This window comes from Struthio camelus, chromosome 2 (genome assembly GCF_040807025.1).
Source record: "Struthio camelus isolate bStrCam1 chromosome 2, bStrCam1.hap1, whole genome shotgun sequence".
NCBI classification, from domain to species: Eukaryota; Metazoa; Chordata; class Aves; order Struthioniformes; family Struthionidae; genus Struthio; species Struthio camelus.
The window spans coordinates 164,115,460-164,134,742 of NC_090943.1; the positions used below are offsets into that span (position 1 = coordinate 164,115,460).

Sequence of the window (19,283 nt, forward strand, 5' to 3'; positions counted from 1 at the left end):
GAATTCTCATTAGAAACATGCAATGGGAAAGCAGATATTGTATGTCCAATGACGTTATCCCTACCCTTATTCATATATCCATACTGAGCATCTAAGACTACAAGGCAAAAAGGCAGTTGTGAGTCCAGCTTTGGCTATTTTACTATGTGTTGTTCTACAACAAAGCTGTAATAAAGTATGTGCAGTATAGTTTTATACTGAAATAATGTTAACACTGGTTTCTGCTTTCTGCTTTTTTTTTTTTTTTTTCTTTCTGAATCAACATAACTCTGGGAGGAAACAGACTACTTTTGCGTTGTGCACCAGAAACAGAACTCTCTTCTTCTGACAAAGTCAATCCAAAACTTACAACCTATTGCCCAGCTCTGGAGCAAGTGGAAGTTTCAGTGGCAAATCCAAGGTCCTTCCTGAACCATTGTACATCATCATTACTCTTAGTACTACTAGAAGCTGCAATTATCCCCATACATCTTCTGTGTACTGAATGATGAATAGACCTATCTGCTGCATACTGCTTAGATTCATCCAATCATCCAGTTAGAGGTGAAAGATGGTAACACACACATACACACAAACACACAAGAGTACTCTTTAAAATTCTGAAATACTCAACCCAATTATATAGCAATATACACTTGCTGAGCCTGCAGTGGCAAAATGAGGCAAATGGCAAATCAAAAAGCAGTGGTCTTTTTCTGCTGAAAGTGAGGGGGCTGAAAATGCACTGAAAATCAACAGCGTTGATCAGGTGTCACGTCCTTAACTGGGGGAGACAATGCTGGAATTAATTCTTCTTTCTTTGTTCTTCGTATGTTCTTTGTTCCCTTTCTTATGCCTTAAAGCTGATTGTGCCCAGCTCTCAAGGCATCATTCCTTTAATAGCTGATAATTTGTGGTTTGTGTTTATGCTTTTGTGGGCTCTGCTATCATCCTGTGCTTGTACTCCTAGGTACTCTGTTGTCAACCTCTGTATCCTCTGTGGCCCATACACATGTTGACACTTCTATTGGAGTTGACTCTCAGAATATACCACATTCTCAGATTGGATCCCAAGACCATAGCACCAGCTGTTTTTTCAGTAGTTCCACATAAGTTTTGGCACTTGTTCTTAATAATTTTCCCATGAGATGTAATTGTAGTTCAGCAGGATCTTTTTCCAAAAGATAGCATTATTTATCCAGTGGAAACCAGATGAAATAGAGAAATGAGCTGAAATGAAGAAAGGCCTAATTATATTATTTAAGAATTACATAAGAAAGTATCCACTTTAGGACTTCTTGTGGCTATAACCCGCATTATAATAATGAAGTGAAAAGGAAGAGACAGGATAATGCACATATTACCGAACGATTTATGATAAAAACTGAAATGCTTTAAAGTAAGAAAATTTCCCCCTCATCACTGTTACCACCCATAGGGAAAATTCTGCCAAAGATCTGAAAGTAAAGCAATGTCCTTTTTGATTCACACTTTAATATTTTACATCTCAGATTTACATGTTTTGATGTGTGAAGCAGAAAATAACCCGTATTTGTCCTTATGGATATATAAACGTTCTGTGGCATCAAAAAGAAGTAAAAGAGGTATTATGACACAACTTTTTTCATAGTTTAGTCAGTAGGAATAATTAGGAATTTACAGAGAAGAGTGGTCTATTGGAAAAGAAGTTGACATTTTTATACTCCAGTTATCAGAGTAGAAGTGACTCAGCAGATTTCAGGGTTTGCGAGGTTTATATCATGGATTAATTAACTCTGAAATTGGAAAAATGAAGTTAGCACACAAGATGGGAAAATAAAAATCAAAAATTATACAATAATAGATCATATAATGTCCAATTTAACTATTGCTAATGTCTTTGATATAGATGTACTTTCTTTTCACCTCTCTTTATATGTAGCTGTAGTATGAACCTGTTTTTTTATTCTACCTCCTTTCCAAACTGCGACTGAAGAAAATGCATCAATTAAAATCCATCAGCCTAAGTTGATGGATATATTCTGCTTCTCTTCAGTGCGCTTTAAGAAACACCATTTAACTTTTTATTAAACATCTGTGAAGAACCAGAAATCACTTCAGAGAGGTTAAAAGCAACAGAATTCAGTAGCAACGTTTCCTTTCTAACGACTGAAATTTTTGCATGACGTTTTTACACAATCAGGGATATAGCAGTATCAAAGAATACATCATGAACTTTATAATGCGCTGAGGGATATTATGGGCACTATCTGAATCTAGATTGCTACTTAAACAATGTATTTTAAGTAGCGTTTTAGTGATATAGATATAAATACAGTTTATTAATTTACTGTCTTCAAGAGGAGAACAAAATACAACCACAAAATCCTCATAGATTCTTTTCAAGTTTAATTTGCTCACACTGTCCTATTTGGCTAGCAGCAAAAGCTGCTTCTTTCATTTTCCACACTGTTTTGAATCAGGAGCATTTTCATTCTCTGTCCTAAGTAAGTTCTAGATAACATGAGACAAAATTAAGTCTTCCTTTTTAGAGAGTTTCAAGTTCATTAGCAAAGTAATGTACACCACTCTACTTCCTTTTTTTTTTTCCTTTTTTCCTTTGGGCTTTCTCTTTGTTTTTTTTGTTTGTTTGTTTGTTTTTTGAATAATAGAGGTCTTAAAATTGGAAAAACAAAAAACTAACAAAGGGATTTTTTTACTACAGCATTTATGCTAAATGTCTAACCAAATGGTCAAAAAAGGCATTTAAGCACAAATATGCTTAAATCCATTGCTCTTTAGGCAATGGAGCTAATGAAGTTTCGTTTCATATAGGTTTAAGTCATAGGTCTCCTATATATTCTTCACTTCAACAACCACCCAAACCAAGAAATATTTGCTGAGATCCTCCATCTGCAAAATTCCACTGTTCTCTCAATATTTACCTTTTTCTTCTTAGGAAAACAGACAACAATAAAATAAAATAGGATCTACTGCATTGCAGTAATTTCCTCATGAAATGATATCCCAGAATACGTTTGTTTTTTGATGCAGCCTGTTTCATTCATGGGCCAATCTAGAAACTGAGAAGGAGGGAAAAAAAAAAAAAGACAGAAAGAAAAAGGACTCTCTAGTTGCTAAAAAATGGTTGGAGGTTAGAGGAGAAGTAGCTCATGCCATTCCTGATGCTCAGCCTAATTTCATCCCAAAGCTAATCACAGACTTCAAAAGCTAACCTTGCTATTTTCTGGAGGAGCCTGACGAAGCTGGAACCTTTCAGAGCAGCTGTATGAGGAAGAACTAAAATGTTCTTGCTGATCTCTCCCAGCTCTGCTACGGTGCCAGATTTCTGACATGTTTTGTTCAGCATTAACCTCTCCTAGCATCTTCAAGGAGCGGCATTGTTGTACCAGCTCCAGAACCCAGGAGCTCTGTGTTATGTCAGAAAACTCACTGATGTATGGTAGGTTACAGCAGTCTCTCAGTTCAAGAATACACTGTTTTCTTTTACTGTTCTCCTTCATGTGAAAAGAAAACACCAGAAGAATGCATAGAGATTTCAAATAGCTTCAGTTTAGTCAGAATGATCATAAATCTTATTACAAGTACTTCCTTCCTTCCTTCCCTCTTTTTCTATAGCAATATGTCATATTTTAAACTAGAGAGTAAATTCTGCAGAGCAGTGACAATATCTGACTTATAGAACCCCATTCTGATTTGAGACTTACTAAGTAAACAGTCTAGAAAAAAAGAATTTATGGAAGCAATACACTAACAGAAAAAGCAGCATAAAACACAAGTTCAACAAAGTTTGTGACAAGAACTGTAGTAATATTCTCCAACTTCAGCATACATTATACTTATATTACATATAGAGTCATGAAAACAACTCAGGCATACAGGCCAATATAGATGGAATATTTGAGAGCGTTTCAAATCAAGGGTGGAACATCTTCATTATCTTCAACATCAACATAACTCTTCTTCGTCTCTGTAATCTTTCCTGGTTGTAACCTAATAGGACCCTGTCCAATTCGTTCCTTTTCTTGGATTATCTTTGTCACATCAGGGAATGAATATTTACTAGGATCCACTTCTAATTTCTCAATTTGTCCACTTCTGTAACAAGAAGGAAATAAATGGAAAATACTTAATTTCAGTGTTCAATGTAACAACACTGTTTCAGGGGCAGTTTATAAACCTGTTGACTTCAGTGTGAGATTTGCTGCTGAGTACAATTAAAGCAGGATTAAGAGATTTTATGAATTGTAAATTGAGTGTTACCAAAAACTCAGTGTAAACACAGAAACGTCACTATAAAAACTTTTAAGATTTTGTAAAAATGAAACCTTAGCCTAACAATATTGAAAGTTCATTTTTTGGCATCTATGATTTGTTTTAATTCAGAACATGATGATTGCCAGTATCACATTATAAATAGTTAGCTTCTGATGCAAGACAGGTTTTGATCATAATTGTTTTTTCTTACTTTTTGTTGTTCATTTTTAGCTCAGTTCCTTCACAGTAGCTTTATGTGACAGATTAAAACTTGGAAAGCAGCAATACACCTTTATTTAGAGAGACAATATAATTGTACTAATTTATTTGCTTATACCAGCTAATTCTTATGTTTTGGCAATATGAAGGCTAGCAACGTTTATATGATGAGTAAATTTTGAATGACATTATTAGCAAGGTCAGAATTATAACAATTTCCAGATTCGATCCATATTATGGATTTTCTTTTAGATCACACTTGAAGATGTGTACAGTACACTTATGAGGGTGACATATATCACATCGTGATCAGAGATTTAAAATATTCTTATATTTTCTGTCTTGCAGCATTTAAAGTCATTGTTTTTTTCTAATACAGGAGCTGAAACACTTACATGGAAAAAATCTCATCTGTTTTCAAGTAATTTGTAACGGTTTATATGAAAAATGTGAAAATGGAAAAGTAATTGTACAACGATGTTCTAATTTCTGCAAATTCCAACATGATTTGTAAATCCTAGTACTAATTTTTCTTCTATACTGTGTGCTACATTGAGTCAAAGTTCTAAGCTCAGCATTACAAAAGGCAGTATATCATTCCTCAAAGATGTGAGAAAACTACATGTTTTCCCAGGAGATCAGAAAGGTTCAGTAGGACTAGAACAAAAGAAAAAGCAGTAAAGCCAGTGGATGAAAAAATGCATTTCTTTGATGACAACATAGGTAATGAGAATATGTAAATAAAGAATATTAAAAGATTTTAGCTGAATAAAATATTCTTTGAGGAGAAAGTCTGGGAATACAACATCTTTAGTTGCTAGAACAAAGGGAGAGAGCTGCCAGCGTTCCTCCGTCAAGCCCCTATGGGGCCTGAACAGAAATCCCAGTGTGTGCGTGATCTCCATCCCAATGGAGGAAAGATGCAGAGGGACTCATGGCAGATATCGTCCCTTCCTGCTATGCTAGTGCTGAGGGAAACGTGATTGGCAGAAGAGGTGGTAATCAGTCTAACCACCTCCGTCAGCCTTATGCCACTAGATTTTTCTTGTGCCAAGGGAATTATTTGCTCATTTTGCTCAGCAGAAGACAACTGGAGAAGCCCCTTGTTTTAATAATTTCGACAACCTTCTCCTACAAATAGCGCAAACAAACAAAAACTACTCAGAGAAGAATTTTATGAAGACAGATGCAAGACAACTCTTCTTCACCCTAAATGTTCTTCAATTTATAAGATTAAATTTTTTATTATACTAAACAGTTTAATAAAATAAAAATGGATTCATTTTGTGGCAACATTCTAGAAAATGTTCATTCCCAAGAGGCAAAAAATGTTTTGGTTTCCTGTATAATTTGTGAGATGTGCTGTGACATTGAATCCCTTTATTAGTAGCTATTGGGGAGATTCCAGAACGAGCATGCTCTGTCCAGAATCTTATCTCTGCTTCTGTGATGTGAACCTACCACTCTGAAGCACCTCAGAAAAAGCTAAAAAAGCATAAATATGAAAGTTAATTAGCCTCAGTATGTGCTTCAGTCACATGCTAGAAAAGTTTTTCCTTGATTTGATGTATTTTAATTAATAGTGATATTTTGCATTTGTTCAACAGCTCTGCAATTTTACAAATTAGCAGTCATGAAAATACAGTAAACTTTATGGAGTTTGAATAGCTTATTGCTTACTAGCACAGTATACTTAAATACACAAGAAACTAATTAACAGTGAGTGTCATTTGTAACAGGCCATGTCAATAAGCTGTGAAAGGATTTTACACATAAGTCATTCTCAAAGTTTAATCAGTGCATGTTATCTACCAATGTCTATTAGCAACTGACAATAGAAAAGACTGAGAATCAAGCAATGGGGATTTGGATATCTAGAAAGAAAGAGTTTTTGTCACATACTTAGATACAGATAATCATATATTCTATACTTGTTTCTAATTAGACTACTGTTGGAATATGGCATTCATTTTTCGATATGCTAAAAAGGAAGAGAGAAACGAGATCTTTCTGAAAAGGCCTGTAAAAATTTAGGATTGGTTTCTTTTCTAGGCCGAGGTTTTCCTGCTGAAGGAAAGGAAGGAGATAGGTAAATTAAAGGTCTTTGACGCCACAGCTGAATGTACACTGTTCTGATACTTTTTATGGGGTTGATGCTGTTTTGATACTGTTTGGAGCTCTAACATTGTGCGACTGATACAGAGTTCTTAACAAACCCCATGACAATGGAAAACTGGTGCACTGAAGTAGAAAGGTGCACTACCCTTATATATCAACACATTGCCCAGTAGAAGTAGGGTCAAGATGTGTTCCACATTTGGAAGCAAGGAGTTCCTCTCCGATAAAAGGAGTAGCTCTTTGGTGTTCAAACTTACAGTATAGCTTCATGGTACCACCTCAGCTACTGTGATACAAATCTTTAGCTGATGTCAGCACTCAGTTATACTGAAGTAATCTCAACTTTGACACATATATCTGCTGGGAATCTCTTCCTCTCTCATCATCTAATCTATGCAAAAATAGGCATACCGATGATGTCAACTAGTTGAAAATTTCTGGAAGAAGCAATCAGTTTCAGGTCATCTACCTGTTTTTTCCATGTAACTCTAACTAGCAGAATAAAAGCAATCTTGTGTTGAAGCTCTTTCATGAGCAACAGTAAGATAACAGTGTTGAGGATAATAATATCTCTGGCAGGAGCAACTACATCATTTGTGGGGAAAACTCAATGGTTTTCTAGATTTTTTTTTTTCCTCAGAAAGGCTATTAATAGTTTTACATAGTTCAGTAGTGACTTTGAAAAGAAAATAAAAAGATTTCACAATAAATAAACAGCAGTAAGTCCCTCAACTCTGAATAACTATGCCAGCCTGCTGAGCAATCAAGTATGTGGCAGAGTATATATCTGATAATTTGATATTTTTGGTAATTTACACTTATGTTCACAGAGTTCTTAATCCCCAAATTTGATATTTTATAGATTTGACAGATATAATCTGCTTTTTCAGCTTCTGAATTTCAACAGAAATTCAGAGTCTTCAGAATCAGTGAATCTTGAGAAGAAATGAATGCACAATGATTAGTAGAACTAATATCAATATTCTAGGACTAGACTACAGTCAAGACAAACTGACAAATCACCAGTAAAAAGTTCTGATAAACAGAATGTTGCTGATGTCCAGGCTCTCCTGTTCTAAAAGACCAATACCTCTCATAAATAGTAATCATGAGAGTAAGAACATGCACAATATCTACATCCAAGATCATAAAAGTTACAGAGAATGTCATAGTTACTGTGACATTTTCAACTGTACTCACGCAGCTTTTGCAGTTTATCTCTATTGAGATGTTATTAAATAGGATAATGATCTGAAACACAAATCTGGGAATTCCCTAAGTAAAATACATGATAGCTACTATATGATTTCTTCATCTGAAAACTGAAAAGAAGTTTGACTGGGAAAAAAATTCCATTATATCCACAGAAGTTTTAGACCTGCAGCTTCCGAGTTTTCATTACTACAGTAAGACTCATGTTTTGCATTATGAGGGTGAATACACTGAATTAGAAGAATTCCAGATTTTACTTTTTCAGAAAACAAAAACTGAAGGAATTTTATTCGATCACCTAGTTCCCCCCCTTCCCCCCCCCCCCCCCCCCGCTTTGGTCAATGTTGAGGTTTCAAGTCTAACTAAAATAAACTTTTCAATCCACCATCTTTTGAATAATATATCTTCCTGGCTGTAGAATTTGGAGGTCAAAGCTAGAAAGGTGATATTTAAGAGCTCTATTCCCAGGTCCTTCGTTTAATCCCTTATATTTGCAGAAAATCACAGCACACAATCACTTTCATAAACTGATCAAGATCAGAATTCTATGGACACCAGAAACCTTGCATATCATGGGGATCAGAACAAGATAATTATATTGTTCCTGAACAGGAAATGAGAATGGCACAATTTGCAGGTAGTAGAAAGGATTAATTCTGCTCTGTGTTTGTTGTGTCTATTGTAACGAACCATTGTCCCAAATGACATCACTAAGGCTGTGATAATATCTATATTAAGCAACACCAGCAAAAACAGATTGCAGCCTTTCAGAAATAATTTTACAATGTTAGAGACTTCGACATTAATTTGAATTTAGATGCTTTACAGCATCTATATGTACTCTCTGTTGATAGGGATTTTTTCAAGTTCTCTCTTTGCTGGTTTGCCTCTTGCCTTCTTTTTTACAGTTGCTTAAAGATACCAAATTTCAAACTGACCCTGTCTGTTGGCAAGAGATATCCTCCAACTCTTTGGAATCCTGAATTCACCTTGAGTTTCTGGGTTTGTCTATAATACCAACTTATTTTCACTATTTCATTATCTCAGAAAAATTAAGTCAATAGTAGTTCAGTCCAGCTCAGACATTAGGGCAGCTTACATTGAAAACATACTCTTCTCTAGCAAGGTATTAAGATTTGGATTACAAAGTTATGAAAAGTTGTAAAGAAACTTTAAAGTATACCTGCCCTTGAACTTCTGTCTTTTTCAGATAAGGACTACTCGAGATGACTTTAAGTTGTAGTAATCAAAGACTAACTCAAGAGTATTCTTGAGGATGCTATCCTCTAGAACAGCTATCCTTACTTTAAAGCCTCCTCATTCTTATTGTAGTTATGGTTTACCAGATCTTTGTGTGTGCAAATGAATTTTCAAGCCACTTCTAAGGTATCCCACCTTTCGTCCTCCTCATTAATCAAATGATTGAGATGTATACCTTCTACTTCAATTAGCTCTAGGGTTTTATGAGAATGCGAATGAAACTATGCTTTAAGCTTAACTTGGCTAAAAAGCCTTTTAAATATGTTGCTTAGTCATACCTGATTCCACTGACAGTCCACCTCCTGATTATGAGGTCAATTAACTCCCTTCTCAGACAATGTAAATTGCACGGTGAAAGTTCATATCTTCAAAACAGCTAACAAACGATATAGCCTGAAAAGATATTTCTGTAATGCTGTTCAACTCTCAGGATTTGCGATCTGCTGGTAGGTCTTTATGGAGACCACACATGACAAGTCAATAGAACAGATACCACATTTGCCATTTGTGACGCTTCCACATATTTATGCACCTTTTGTTCAGGCCACATTTCAGATACACTTAGCTTTCTTCAAGTTAAAATGTCCATGTTCGGTTTAGGAGCAGAAGTGATGGTGCATTCTGTTTCTGAAAGATCAGGTAAATCCTCTTGCCATTCCTTCAGGTGTGTTTGTTTGTCTATGCCTCCATTCAAGTTCTGACTTCACCTTATCTCACAATCCCAGTCTTGAGACATTACTCGTTCTGTTCTACTGTTTGTATCTTTGCAACATCATGCTCTCTCCTTTCCAATTTGTCACATTTCCATCCCTCTCTTTTACCTGTAGAAATGTAAGACTGGGAGAGAAGTCCTCAGCCATTAAGTCCATGGACTGGAGGGGAGTATTCCCACACTTTGCAAGGATTCTTTTAAACACTCAAATTAGGACTCCTCACACACAAGGGACGATTCTTACCCTTACACCTACAGATTTCTCTGATAGATTTGTTCTTTGCATCCTTTCTGCCAAAATGAATCAAGCTAAATCAGGGTCACCCAGTAAATCAGGGCTTCCCAGTATGTCTCATCTTCAGTGATGCTCTTTGATCTCCAGTGAGAGACTTGTATTGAGTTTTTGAAACAATCAGAATTGGTTTTTTTGCTTGTCAATAAATGAAAAAAAGAGCGGAACTAAAAATAAGAAATAATTCTCCAAAGTAAGTATATTAATTCTTGTACATCATTGTGAAATTGTAACCCACAAAAGAAGTTCTATCAATGAGTCTTATGATGAAATCTTCACTGGACAAAGGTTGGAATTAAAATCCAATAAAATGATTAAAAACATCTCATTTTTCTTGGCCTTGAATTCAATGAAACCTACAGGAATTTTATATATTTGATGTCTCTCCCAACTAGTCAAATCTTCTAACTGAAGGTAAACCATACTTCTAACTTAATGCTTTATGCTGTACTGTCTATAGTTGCTGCTAGCTTAGTTAACCAGTGCAATCTTACTTAGCTAAGAGTAGAAAGACATAATAGTAAGGTTTGCAATGCTTTAACTATTCAAGTAGAAAACATCATCCATCCCTCCTTTATATGGTTCAAGCATTGATTGCAACAGCTGCGTATAGATCAGAACCTGCTGATTTATTTTTAATTCTGTGTCTGTGAAATCCTTTGGCTCATTAAATGAACTCATAAGACACTTCTGCTGTATTTCTCTACCTCTGTATATGAAGAATTACAGTAAAAGCCAAAGAATAAGGAATCTCCCATGTTTTCCTCCTTTCTTCACTGGAAGACTTCAAGTGTGTGCATATTTACATCTAGAGATAGTTTGAGTTTCATTTTTGTTTTTTTTCTTTTCTGACACAATAAAGGAAGAATAGTCTGAAGCTTAGGATATGAGACAAGTATTAACAACTTTATGTAAATGCTGCTTTTAAAATCTCCAGCATGACTCCAGAAAAGTCAATTCCTTCCTATATTTGAGTTTCACCTGTGAAACTGTGGCAAACTCAACTTCTCTACCTCACAGATGAATTGTGAGGACAGATACAGAAAGGACTATGGCATTAGCAGCTATATTAATAGAGTCTTTATAAATCAAGACATCAAATTCCTTCCAAGGAAGCTTGTCTCTCTGAAAATTTGAAATACAGTTTTCAATACAATCACTGAAGAAATCCCTTTTATGTGGCAGAAGTAATGATAATATCATCACGTAATTTAGCTAACGAGTTAAAGAAATTTAAGGCACTGCATCATAGTTTAGTAGATTATATGTCTGATGGAGAATTTAACTAAAGCATCTGTAACCATCAAGTGAAATCACTGTAATGAATGTTCTTCTGTAATCTAAGAGACACCTATTCAACAAATTTTAACATCTGGCTAGTCAGTGACTTTCCAGCTAAAGAGGTCAAAACCTACTATTTTTAGTAAGAATTGTGATTCAAAATATTTATTTCCATTTTCTGCTTTTTTTGATGTATATTCCTCTAATACTTAACAGTAGAATTTGTATTTGTGCTTCAAAATCTTCAGTGAGCAAGTTCATAATTACTTAAAACTGTATTGAAGTCAAACACAAGAACTTGTCCTTTTGCTATGCCATGGAGTAGCTTTAGATCATCAGCTAGCAGGGAAGGGCACTTGTCTCCATTGTTGCTGCTATTTAGCTATTTACTGTGTGGCCAAAACTAAAAGCACAGAGAGGGTGCTATGAAAATATATATCCCTCACCTGCTGTTTGACAGAGTTTTTATTGTTTGGCAGAATCTGTTCAGAAGAGAGATTATATCAGGTATCTAACAAAGGAAGATCTAGTTTTCTCTTGGAAAAACTGAGACATTTCTGTTAATTGCTTCCTTTAAACGTTTCTAAGGCTTCAGCTGTATTTCTGCTAGAAAGAGCCATTGCTTGTGGAAAGTAAATATCCACCATTTCGGCTTGGACCTTTTTTGATACGCTAGAAATCCTCAGTAATCAAGAACAGGCACTATCATAATCACTGCTGCCTAAGAAAATGGTGCGGTGCTTTTGTCTCATTAGCGATATCTTCACAAATTCTTGCTGTACCCTACCATCTGCTCATCATGCAGGTAATTCAAGAAAAGAAGACATGGATGATCTTTATTAAAAATAAGAAATTAAAAAACAGAAATAATGACGTGAGTGACGCTTGCAGAGCCACTTGGCTAGTCGTCCTAAACAGTGAGACGAAGAAGAATATGCAGGAATCATATTGCTAATTTTTACTCACTCCTTAGCTTTTCCATCAATATGCACCACAATGAAATCAAAAAAGGAAGCAAATACAGCATTTCAAATATTAACAGATAAGCTACTTAATAAATTTTACTGTTATTATAGATTGTTCTGGTATGAATGTCATTGCTTACAGCAAGAAAAAAGGAAAAAGATTAGAATATATGTCACAGTATCTGTACCTGCTCAGACTAGGTGCCCATCTGCCCCAGTATCTGTCTCTAGCAATGGCCAGAACACTTGCTAGAAGGAAATAATAACAAATAGAGCATCCCTGAGATTTGCTTGCTTCTGGTAGTCACTGGCTTAAAGATTTCAAGAGCTAGAGTTTACACTTCATTTAACAGGATCTATGTTATATAACCTTGCCAAATTGCCTTTTTGATCCTATTTATTAGTGCAATGGCTCAATCAGTATACTTTAGCAATGACTACTTCATGAGAGGAATTCAAAAAATTCATATGAGAGATTCAAAATCATTGCTTTACAAATATTTTTGAGATTTGGGCTACACAGCAAGGAGCTCTGCAGAGGCAATTTGCAGTAGGTAATTTGGTTTTAGTGTATGCTATTTAATAACCTGACTGAGTTGATGCAAGAAAACTGATTTGTGGAAATAAGTGCTTTTTTGGCTCTGCTATTGGAGCAGATAACTTTATAAACAGTACCAGACAGGCCATTAGATGAAAGATTCCATACATAGCTTTACTCTATACAAATCAATATTTTCATACTTTCAACAACAACTTACTCAATAAGCAGCATAATTCTGGCAAGTGTATAACTAATGTACAAGAAAAAAAAAAAACTAATAGGAAAGAAAAAATGGAATTACCTTCTTGTATTTTTTTGTAGTGCATTGGTGTCAGACGTTTTGATTGAAGTTGACACTTTTTGCTTAGCCAGGAGTATTTCTTTAGCCTAAAATAAAAATATACAGTCACATTCTCACAAAAAAATAGAGATTTATGCTCACTAGCATTTAAATAATCTCTTAAAAATAGAAAATAAACAGGGTGTAAAAAAAATTTCTCTTGTGCCATTTATCCTTTCTGTTAAGATTTTAACACTCTCTGATGCTTCCTCACTCAATAACACATGCATAAGGCAATTTTAACCAAATTATCTAAATGAAATTATATTTAAACATATAATGGGTATATATATGTAATATATACAAATATATAAATATATGTTGTCTTTTTTAGTACCATGTTAATAATGTACTTTACTGATTCCCTCCATAGATAACCGGGAGTCCTGGTGGACAACAAGTTAAGCATGAGCCAGCAGTGTGCCCTTGTGGCCAAGAAGGCCAATGGGATCCTGGGGTGCATGAGGCAGAGTGGTGCCAGCAGGTCGAGGGAGGTGATCCTGCCCCTCTACTCAGCCCTACTGAAGCCACCCCTGGAGCACTGTGTCCAATTCTGGGCTCCTCAGTACAAGAGAGACATGGCACTCCTGGGGAGAGTCCAGCGGAGGGCTACAAAGATGATGAGGGCACTGGAGCATCTCTCCTATGAGGAAAGGCTGAGAGAGCTGGGCCTGTTGAACCTGGAGAAGAGAAGACTGAGAGGCGATCTGATCAATGTGTACAAGTATTTGAAGGGGGGGGTGTCAAGAAGATGGGGCCAGACTCTTCTCCGTGGTGCCCAGCGACAGGACAAGAGGCAACGGGCAGAAACTGAACCACAGGCAGTTCCATCTAAACCTGAGGAAAAATTTCTTTACTGTGAGGGTGATGGAGCCCTGGAACAGGTTGCCCAGAGAGGTAATGGAGTCTCCTTCGCTGGAGATATTCAAAACCCGCCTGGACGCGATCCTGGGAAATATGCTCTAGAGGACCCTGCTTGAGCAGGGGGGTTGGACTAGATGATCTCCAGAGGTCCCTTCCAGCCTTGGCCATTCTGTGATTCTGTGACTCTGTAACTTGTTCACCATGTGCTTCACACTTGTGTTTCAGTTCTGGTGCCCCTGTGCTAGTTCAGATATTTTTATTAAAGAAAATAATCTTTAGTCTGTGCTGCAATATGAATCTCTTTCATTCCTTATAAAACCATAACCTCCCTCAGCTACTTTGCTAAAACAGAATTTTAAAGTTTGAAGACCAAATGAATTCCCTTTTTCACAAAAAATATATCCAAGACCTTGGCTGGTAGAGGTATATTATCTCCTGCAGCAAAAGGGTATCTGTTTCCCTTCTTAGCAATATCATGGAAGAGATATCCCTTAGGAAGTATTTGAAAGGAAAGAGAAGGACAAGATTTGTACCTAATAGCCCATTTTATTCAATATTCTCTAGTACAATTGATTTAGAAGTATTCTCTTCCAACCACCTGTAAATATAAAGTCTCTAGTTCCAAAACATGCAAGCAATTTCTATAGTTCATTTCTCAAATGCATTTTCAAGGAGCTGATCCCCTCTGATTTTGTACGTACTCCACTGAAGGAAAGTCTGTTTTACTGTAACTTCCCATTTTTCTCAGGAGGCCCCATAATTTTCTGTTCCTGTGAAGTAAATCATTTCTTTGATCACCTTGAGCGTAATGTTCCATGCTTTGCTCTCAGAGCACATTGTCAAGGATGGTGAGGAAACTTGCTGACTCCGCAGTCAACAGAAAGGGCCTCCCTTGACAAGAAGTGATCCTGGATTAGGATTTGCCTACCAGAGTACCTATTATCAATTATCCACTACCATTTGCCTCAAAAGCTCTTTGGCTTAAATATGTCCTCCTGCCTCTATTCAAGAGAAATTTTAAGTGATATTTTCTTGTTGTTTTTTGCCTTTGAAACACATCCCCTTACACAACGATACATGAGCTTCACCAAGACAGTGGTTGACTATCCATCTCTTAGTGACTTAGATCAAGTGAGAATAACTGTTCTCAAAAATAGAACTTCCAGAGCTTCAACTGTGGCCCAATATAAGACTTTTGGCTCAGCAGAAAGATAACTGAATGAAATTTAAGGCCTGTGATATACAGGAAGACAGAATACATGAATTTAATGAAGCTTTTTGACATACATTCTATGAAACTGTGGCTGTTTGGATTAATTGGCAAATAGAAAGGAGAGTGCTTTTAAGAACATCATCCACGGAACTCTAGAAATGGATTTTCCCAAGAGAAGCTGGAATATATTTGAGAAAATAGAAGGAATTTGTGAAAACAGTATTTTTAAGCTGAGTCATCTTTTCAGTCTGCAATTCTTTCCACAGTGGATTTCTTTTTCTACAGGATGAGTTCCACTGAGTAACAGAGTTTCCCTGAGACATTTTCTCTGAAGGATGAATAGCTTTTTAGGGTTCTGCAGCTGTATGTCTCAACACACCCTTGATTGTAATGAAATATTACCACATTTTCCATACCTAGGTAAGTGAAAATTATATAACAAAATTCTTCAAATAAATCATATGCTGACTTGTATTAACTCCCTATTTTTAAATTGATTATGGACTCTAACTTTCATTGATCTTGAAGTTTCTAATGCTTATGAGGATCCAAGATACAAAAAGCTGTCAGAATTCATTTGTGACTGCATATATAATAGAGGAGAAATCAAAATATCTAACTCTTGCTCTTTGATTCACTAAAATAATGAAAGTAAAGTTTTATATGGATGAATTATATTTTAATCTCGTAAAACATGGCACAGAATGTGTCAGAATCCTAAATACAGACTGCGCTTGCTAACAACGCTGATTTTTTGTGCTGTTTCTCAGACACTAATTAAAATGCCACTGGTGTAATCTACTGATAATATTTTACAAAATCACTGATTCATTATGCTGATTTGGGGCAAATTCTGTTAAAGAAACTCATTTTTTCCTGCCTCACCAGCAAAGACGACACTGCCGGATCACAAAGGGTCAAAGTTTGAAAAGCTTCAAGTCCTAAACATTTTTCCCAGAAACTGAAGTATGTACAAAGTAGTTACTATCAGCTCTTTACTCATGCAAAATCTTTGTACAGGTGATTAAGATTATCACAGTATAAACACTGCACTTGAAAAGTGACTCTATTTCATTTCCTTAAATGATGCATCCTTCCTATGTGTTTTGCTGACCTTCCAAAATATGTTGGTTAAAGAGTGCCCTAACAAGATAACAATTCTGCAATGTATTTGCTGGTATTACATTTATAAAAAATGTTTCTGGAAAAAAGTGAAAATGAATTGCTTTCTTTTACTTCATGTGGAATTTATTATCTATCTTCAACATCTATGGTATAGCAGGTCATCTGAAAGGCAAGTAAAAAGATTTTGTTTTTCATTTTAAAGAACAGAAAACTATGAACAGACTGGAAGATGAATTTTGAAAGGTTTAGCAACCTAATCAGCTCACTAAAGCAAGTGAAAAACACTTACTGAATTCAGTTAACTGTTGTTCTATTACGGAGGAGAGATAGGTCTTTTCATAGTTTTGCAGGAAGCTTAATATGGGAGTCTATTTTTACTTTAATAGTATTCTTAAAATTTCAGTTACCTGAGTATGATACCTGAGTATCTAGTTGCAAACAACTTTATTTTGAGAGTAACTGTTTATCAGAAACACAAAGATTAAATATAGTGGAACGGAGTCATTAGGCTTGTCTTATCACTGATATATCCTGAAAGAACTTGCACGAACTCTGCTTTTCTATCATCTAACTAAAAGGAATGCATATTGAGTTGATGATATCAAATTAGCATTCTCAAATACTGTTGATGATGTTCTGGAAGAAAAATACCTATTGGCCTTCCAGTTGTTGCTAATCTTTATTTGTTACGCTCAGCTTCCTAGAATACATCTTACTAATATCAATACACCTTCTAGGATAGACGGAGTCTGAAAATGATGCATATCCCAAAAATACAAGTTGTGCAGTCTACTCAGTCCTGGAGAAAGGGAACAGATTCTGTCACTGTAGCTGGTAAGTGGAATTGTTGCAAGGTCACATATATGCATCTTTGGTCAGCAGATCCAAGGAGTTTGGATCCACTGGATCCATGCTTCAGTCTTTACTGCTAAGGCCAGTCCTCAGGGATTCCACACCCTGGGGACAAGAGAGGAAGTCTGGAGGAAGGAAGACTCTCCCTTGGTTGAGGAGAATCAGGTTAGAGATCTTTTGTCCAAACTTGACATCCATAAATCCATGGGCCCCGATGGGATGCATCCACGAGTGCTGAGGGAACTGGCAGATGTTATCACCAGCTCCCAGGTTGCCCAGAGAGGTTGTGCAGTCTCCTTTGCTGGAGATATTCAAAACCCGCCTGGGCGTGATCCTGGGAAATATGCTCTAGAGGACCCTGCTTGAGCAGGGGGGTTGGACTAGATGATCTCCAGAGGTCCCTTCCAGCCTCATCCATTCTGTGATTCTGTGACTGATAACAAAGTTAGTAGAACGTACATCTCTGTGTCCCTGCTATGCAGGTAGTTTTGAAACAAAGCAATGCAAAACTCAGAGCATCAACAGAAGTTTCTGTAGAGCTTCTCTCTTCTCAGCTCTCACAAATATCTTTGAATTGCGACTTTCAGAGATGAAACAGCTTCCAGACCCTCAGGATAGGTAAAATATGTAGGTGCAGGTAAAATATGAAGGGAGGAAAAATAAAGTAAAATATAATGTTAATAACAGAGTAAGGGCATTTCTCAATCACAATATTAAGGGGAAATAATCACTTTGTTGATTTAGGTTTGGCTTTCTTGACAAATTTTTTACATTCTTGGCAAAATAGTTACATTTTCTAAGGCATTTGGTTCAAAAGGAAATGCTGTGATAATTGATATATACCATAGCAAATCCATATGTAGCACCATGTCCCAGTGCTCCTACACAGCAGAGAAAATTCTGAGAGGCTAGAAGGCTAAAGCTAGAGCATCAAGAATTTCATTTCTTCTCATAGCTATTTTTTAGCAGGATTATCCTGGTTGTGAAAGTCAAAAACAGACTACCTTGTCCTAGAAGCTTTATGAGTAGCCCAGTCCCTCAGAGGTATAATGGCAGAAGAGTATGAGGTTGAAGTTTAGTAAGAAAGTGTGATTGGGAAAGTTGGCCAACTTCTCTCATATCTCCCAGAACCCCACCAGATACTCCATCATCATCTTCAGACCTCTCCCATCCTATAACTTCCAGCTCCCTATGTCTGCCCCGAGAATTTCAATCTACCTCTGCTCTTTCCACAGGTCAAAGAACACAGTCCTGCAGTGAAAATCTAATCCCAACTTAAATGCTTTTCCATTTTTGCCAGCATACTGCCTATGCTGCCCCAAACTTGCTGATGCTTCTGCAGCTCAGATTCCCCACCCATACCTACCACTTGACTCCAGTTCTGGTTCCACACTACTACATCTTCCCTATATTTAATCTCTAATGTCCACAAAACTTCCACTGGCGGCCAGCTAGCCACCCATTACCTCTCTCACTGGCTACTTCAGTAAGGCAAGTCGACCTTCCCACCTCGGACAGTCCTCCTTACTGGTCATCCCTCCTCTATTCTCTAAATTTTTGGAAAATGTGTGGGAAAGGTAGGAGATGATTCCACCTTTGGCTCTCCCTCACCTTCTCATTACGTCATCTCATAAAAACAAAATATCACTTGCATTTGCAGGGTACTTGCTACATTCTCTAAAACTCTAGGAAGACATGCATTGGAGAAGAAATAAAGGAGGCATAGCCATGAAAAACTACATGCTCGGCAGACCTAGTTTCTTTGCTCTCATTTATGCTGCAAGAACTGAGCAGGGAAGAGAAATGATAAAAAAATCACTTTAAGCCAGTTTCCTGTTACTTGCCAGCAGAACTCTCATTTGACTTGAATCCTCATTAGCATGACTCCATACACGCAAGCATCTGATGTGCCTTCCTCAGGGCATAAGTGACATGGAAGGGCGCAGAGTCAGAAATATTAGGCAAATATTTCTATCTAGGCTTTTTTAAGTACTGGGTTCTGCTCTGCAATCTTTCAGTTGAAGCAACAGATTGCCACAGCCCTCTAACTCCG

General features: G+C 36.5%; 1 protein-coding gene across 1 annotated transcript in view; it reads right to left on the reverse strand.

Annotated features, from left to right (window-relative positions):
- Positions 1-1,463: 1,463 nt before the first annotated feature.
- Positions 1,464-19,283, reverse strand: part of LOC104138370 (dynein axonemal assembly factor 11) — a 56,696-nt gene continuing 38,876 nt past the window's right edge. The window contains exons 15-16 of the mRNA XM_068933342.1: positions 13,138-13,223; positions 1,464-4,077 (exon numbers count right to left, since the gene is read on the reverse strand). Of these exons, the coding sequence (XP_068789443.1) occupies positions 3,891-4,077; positions 13,138-13,223 (273 nt within the window). The 3' untranslated portion in view covers positions 1,464-3,890. The remainder of the gene's footprint in view (positions 4,078-13,137; positions 13,224-19,283) is intronic.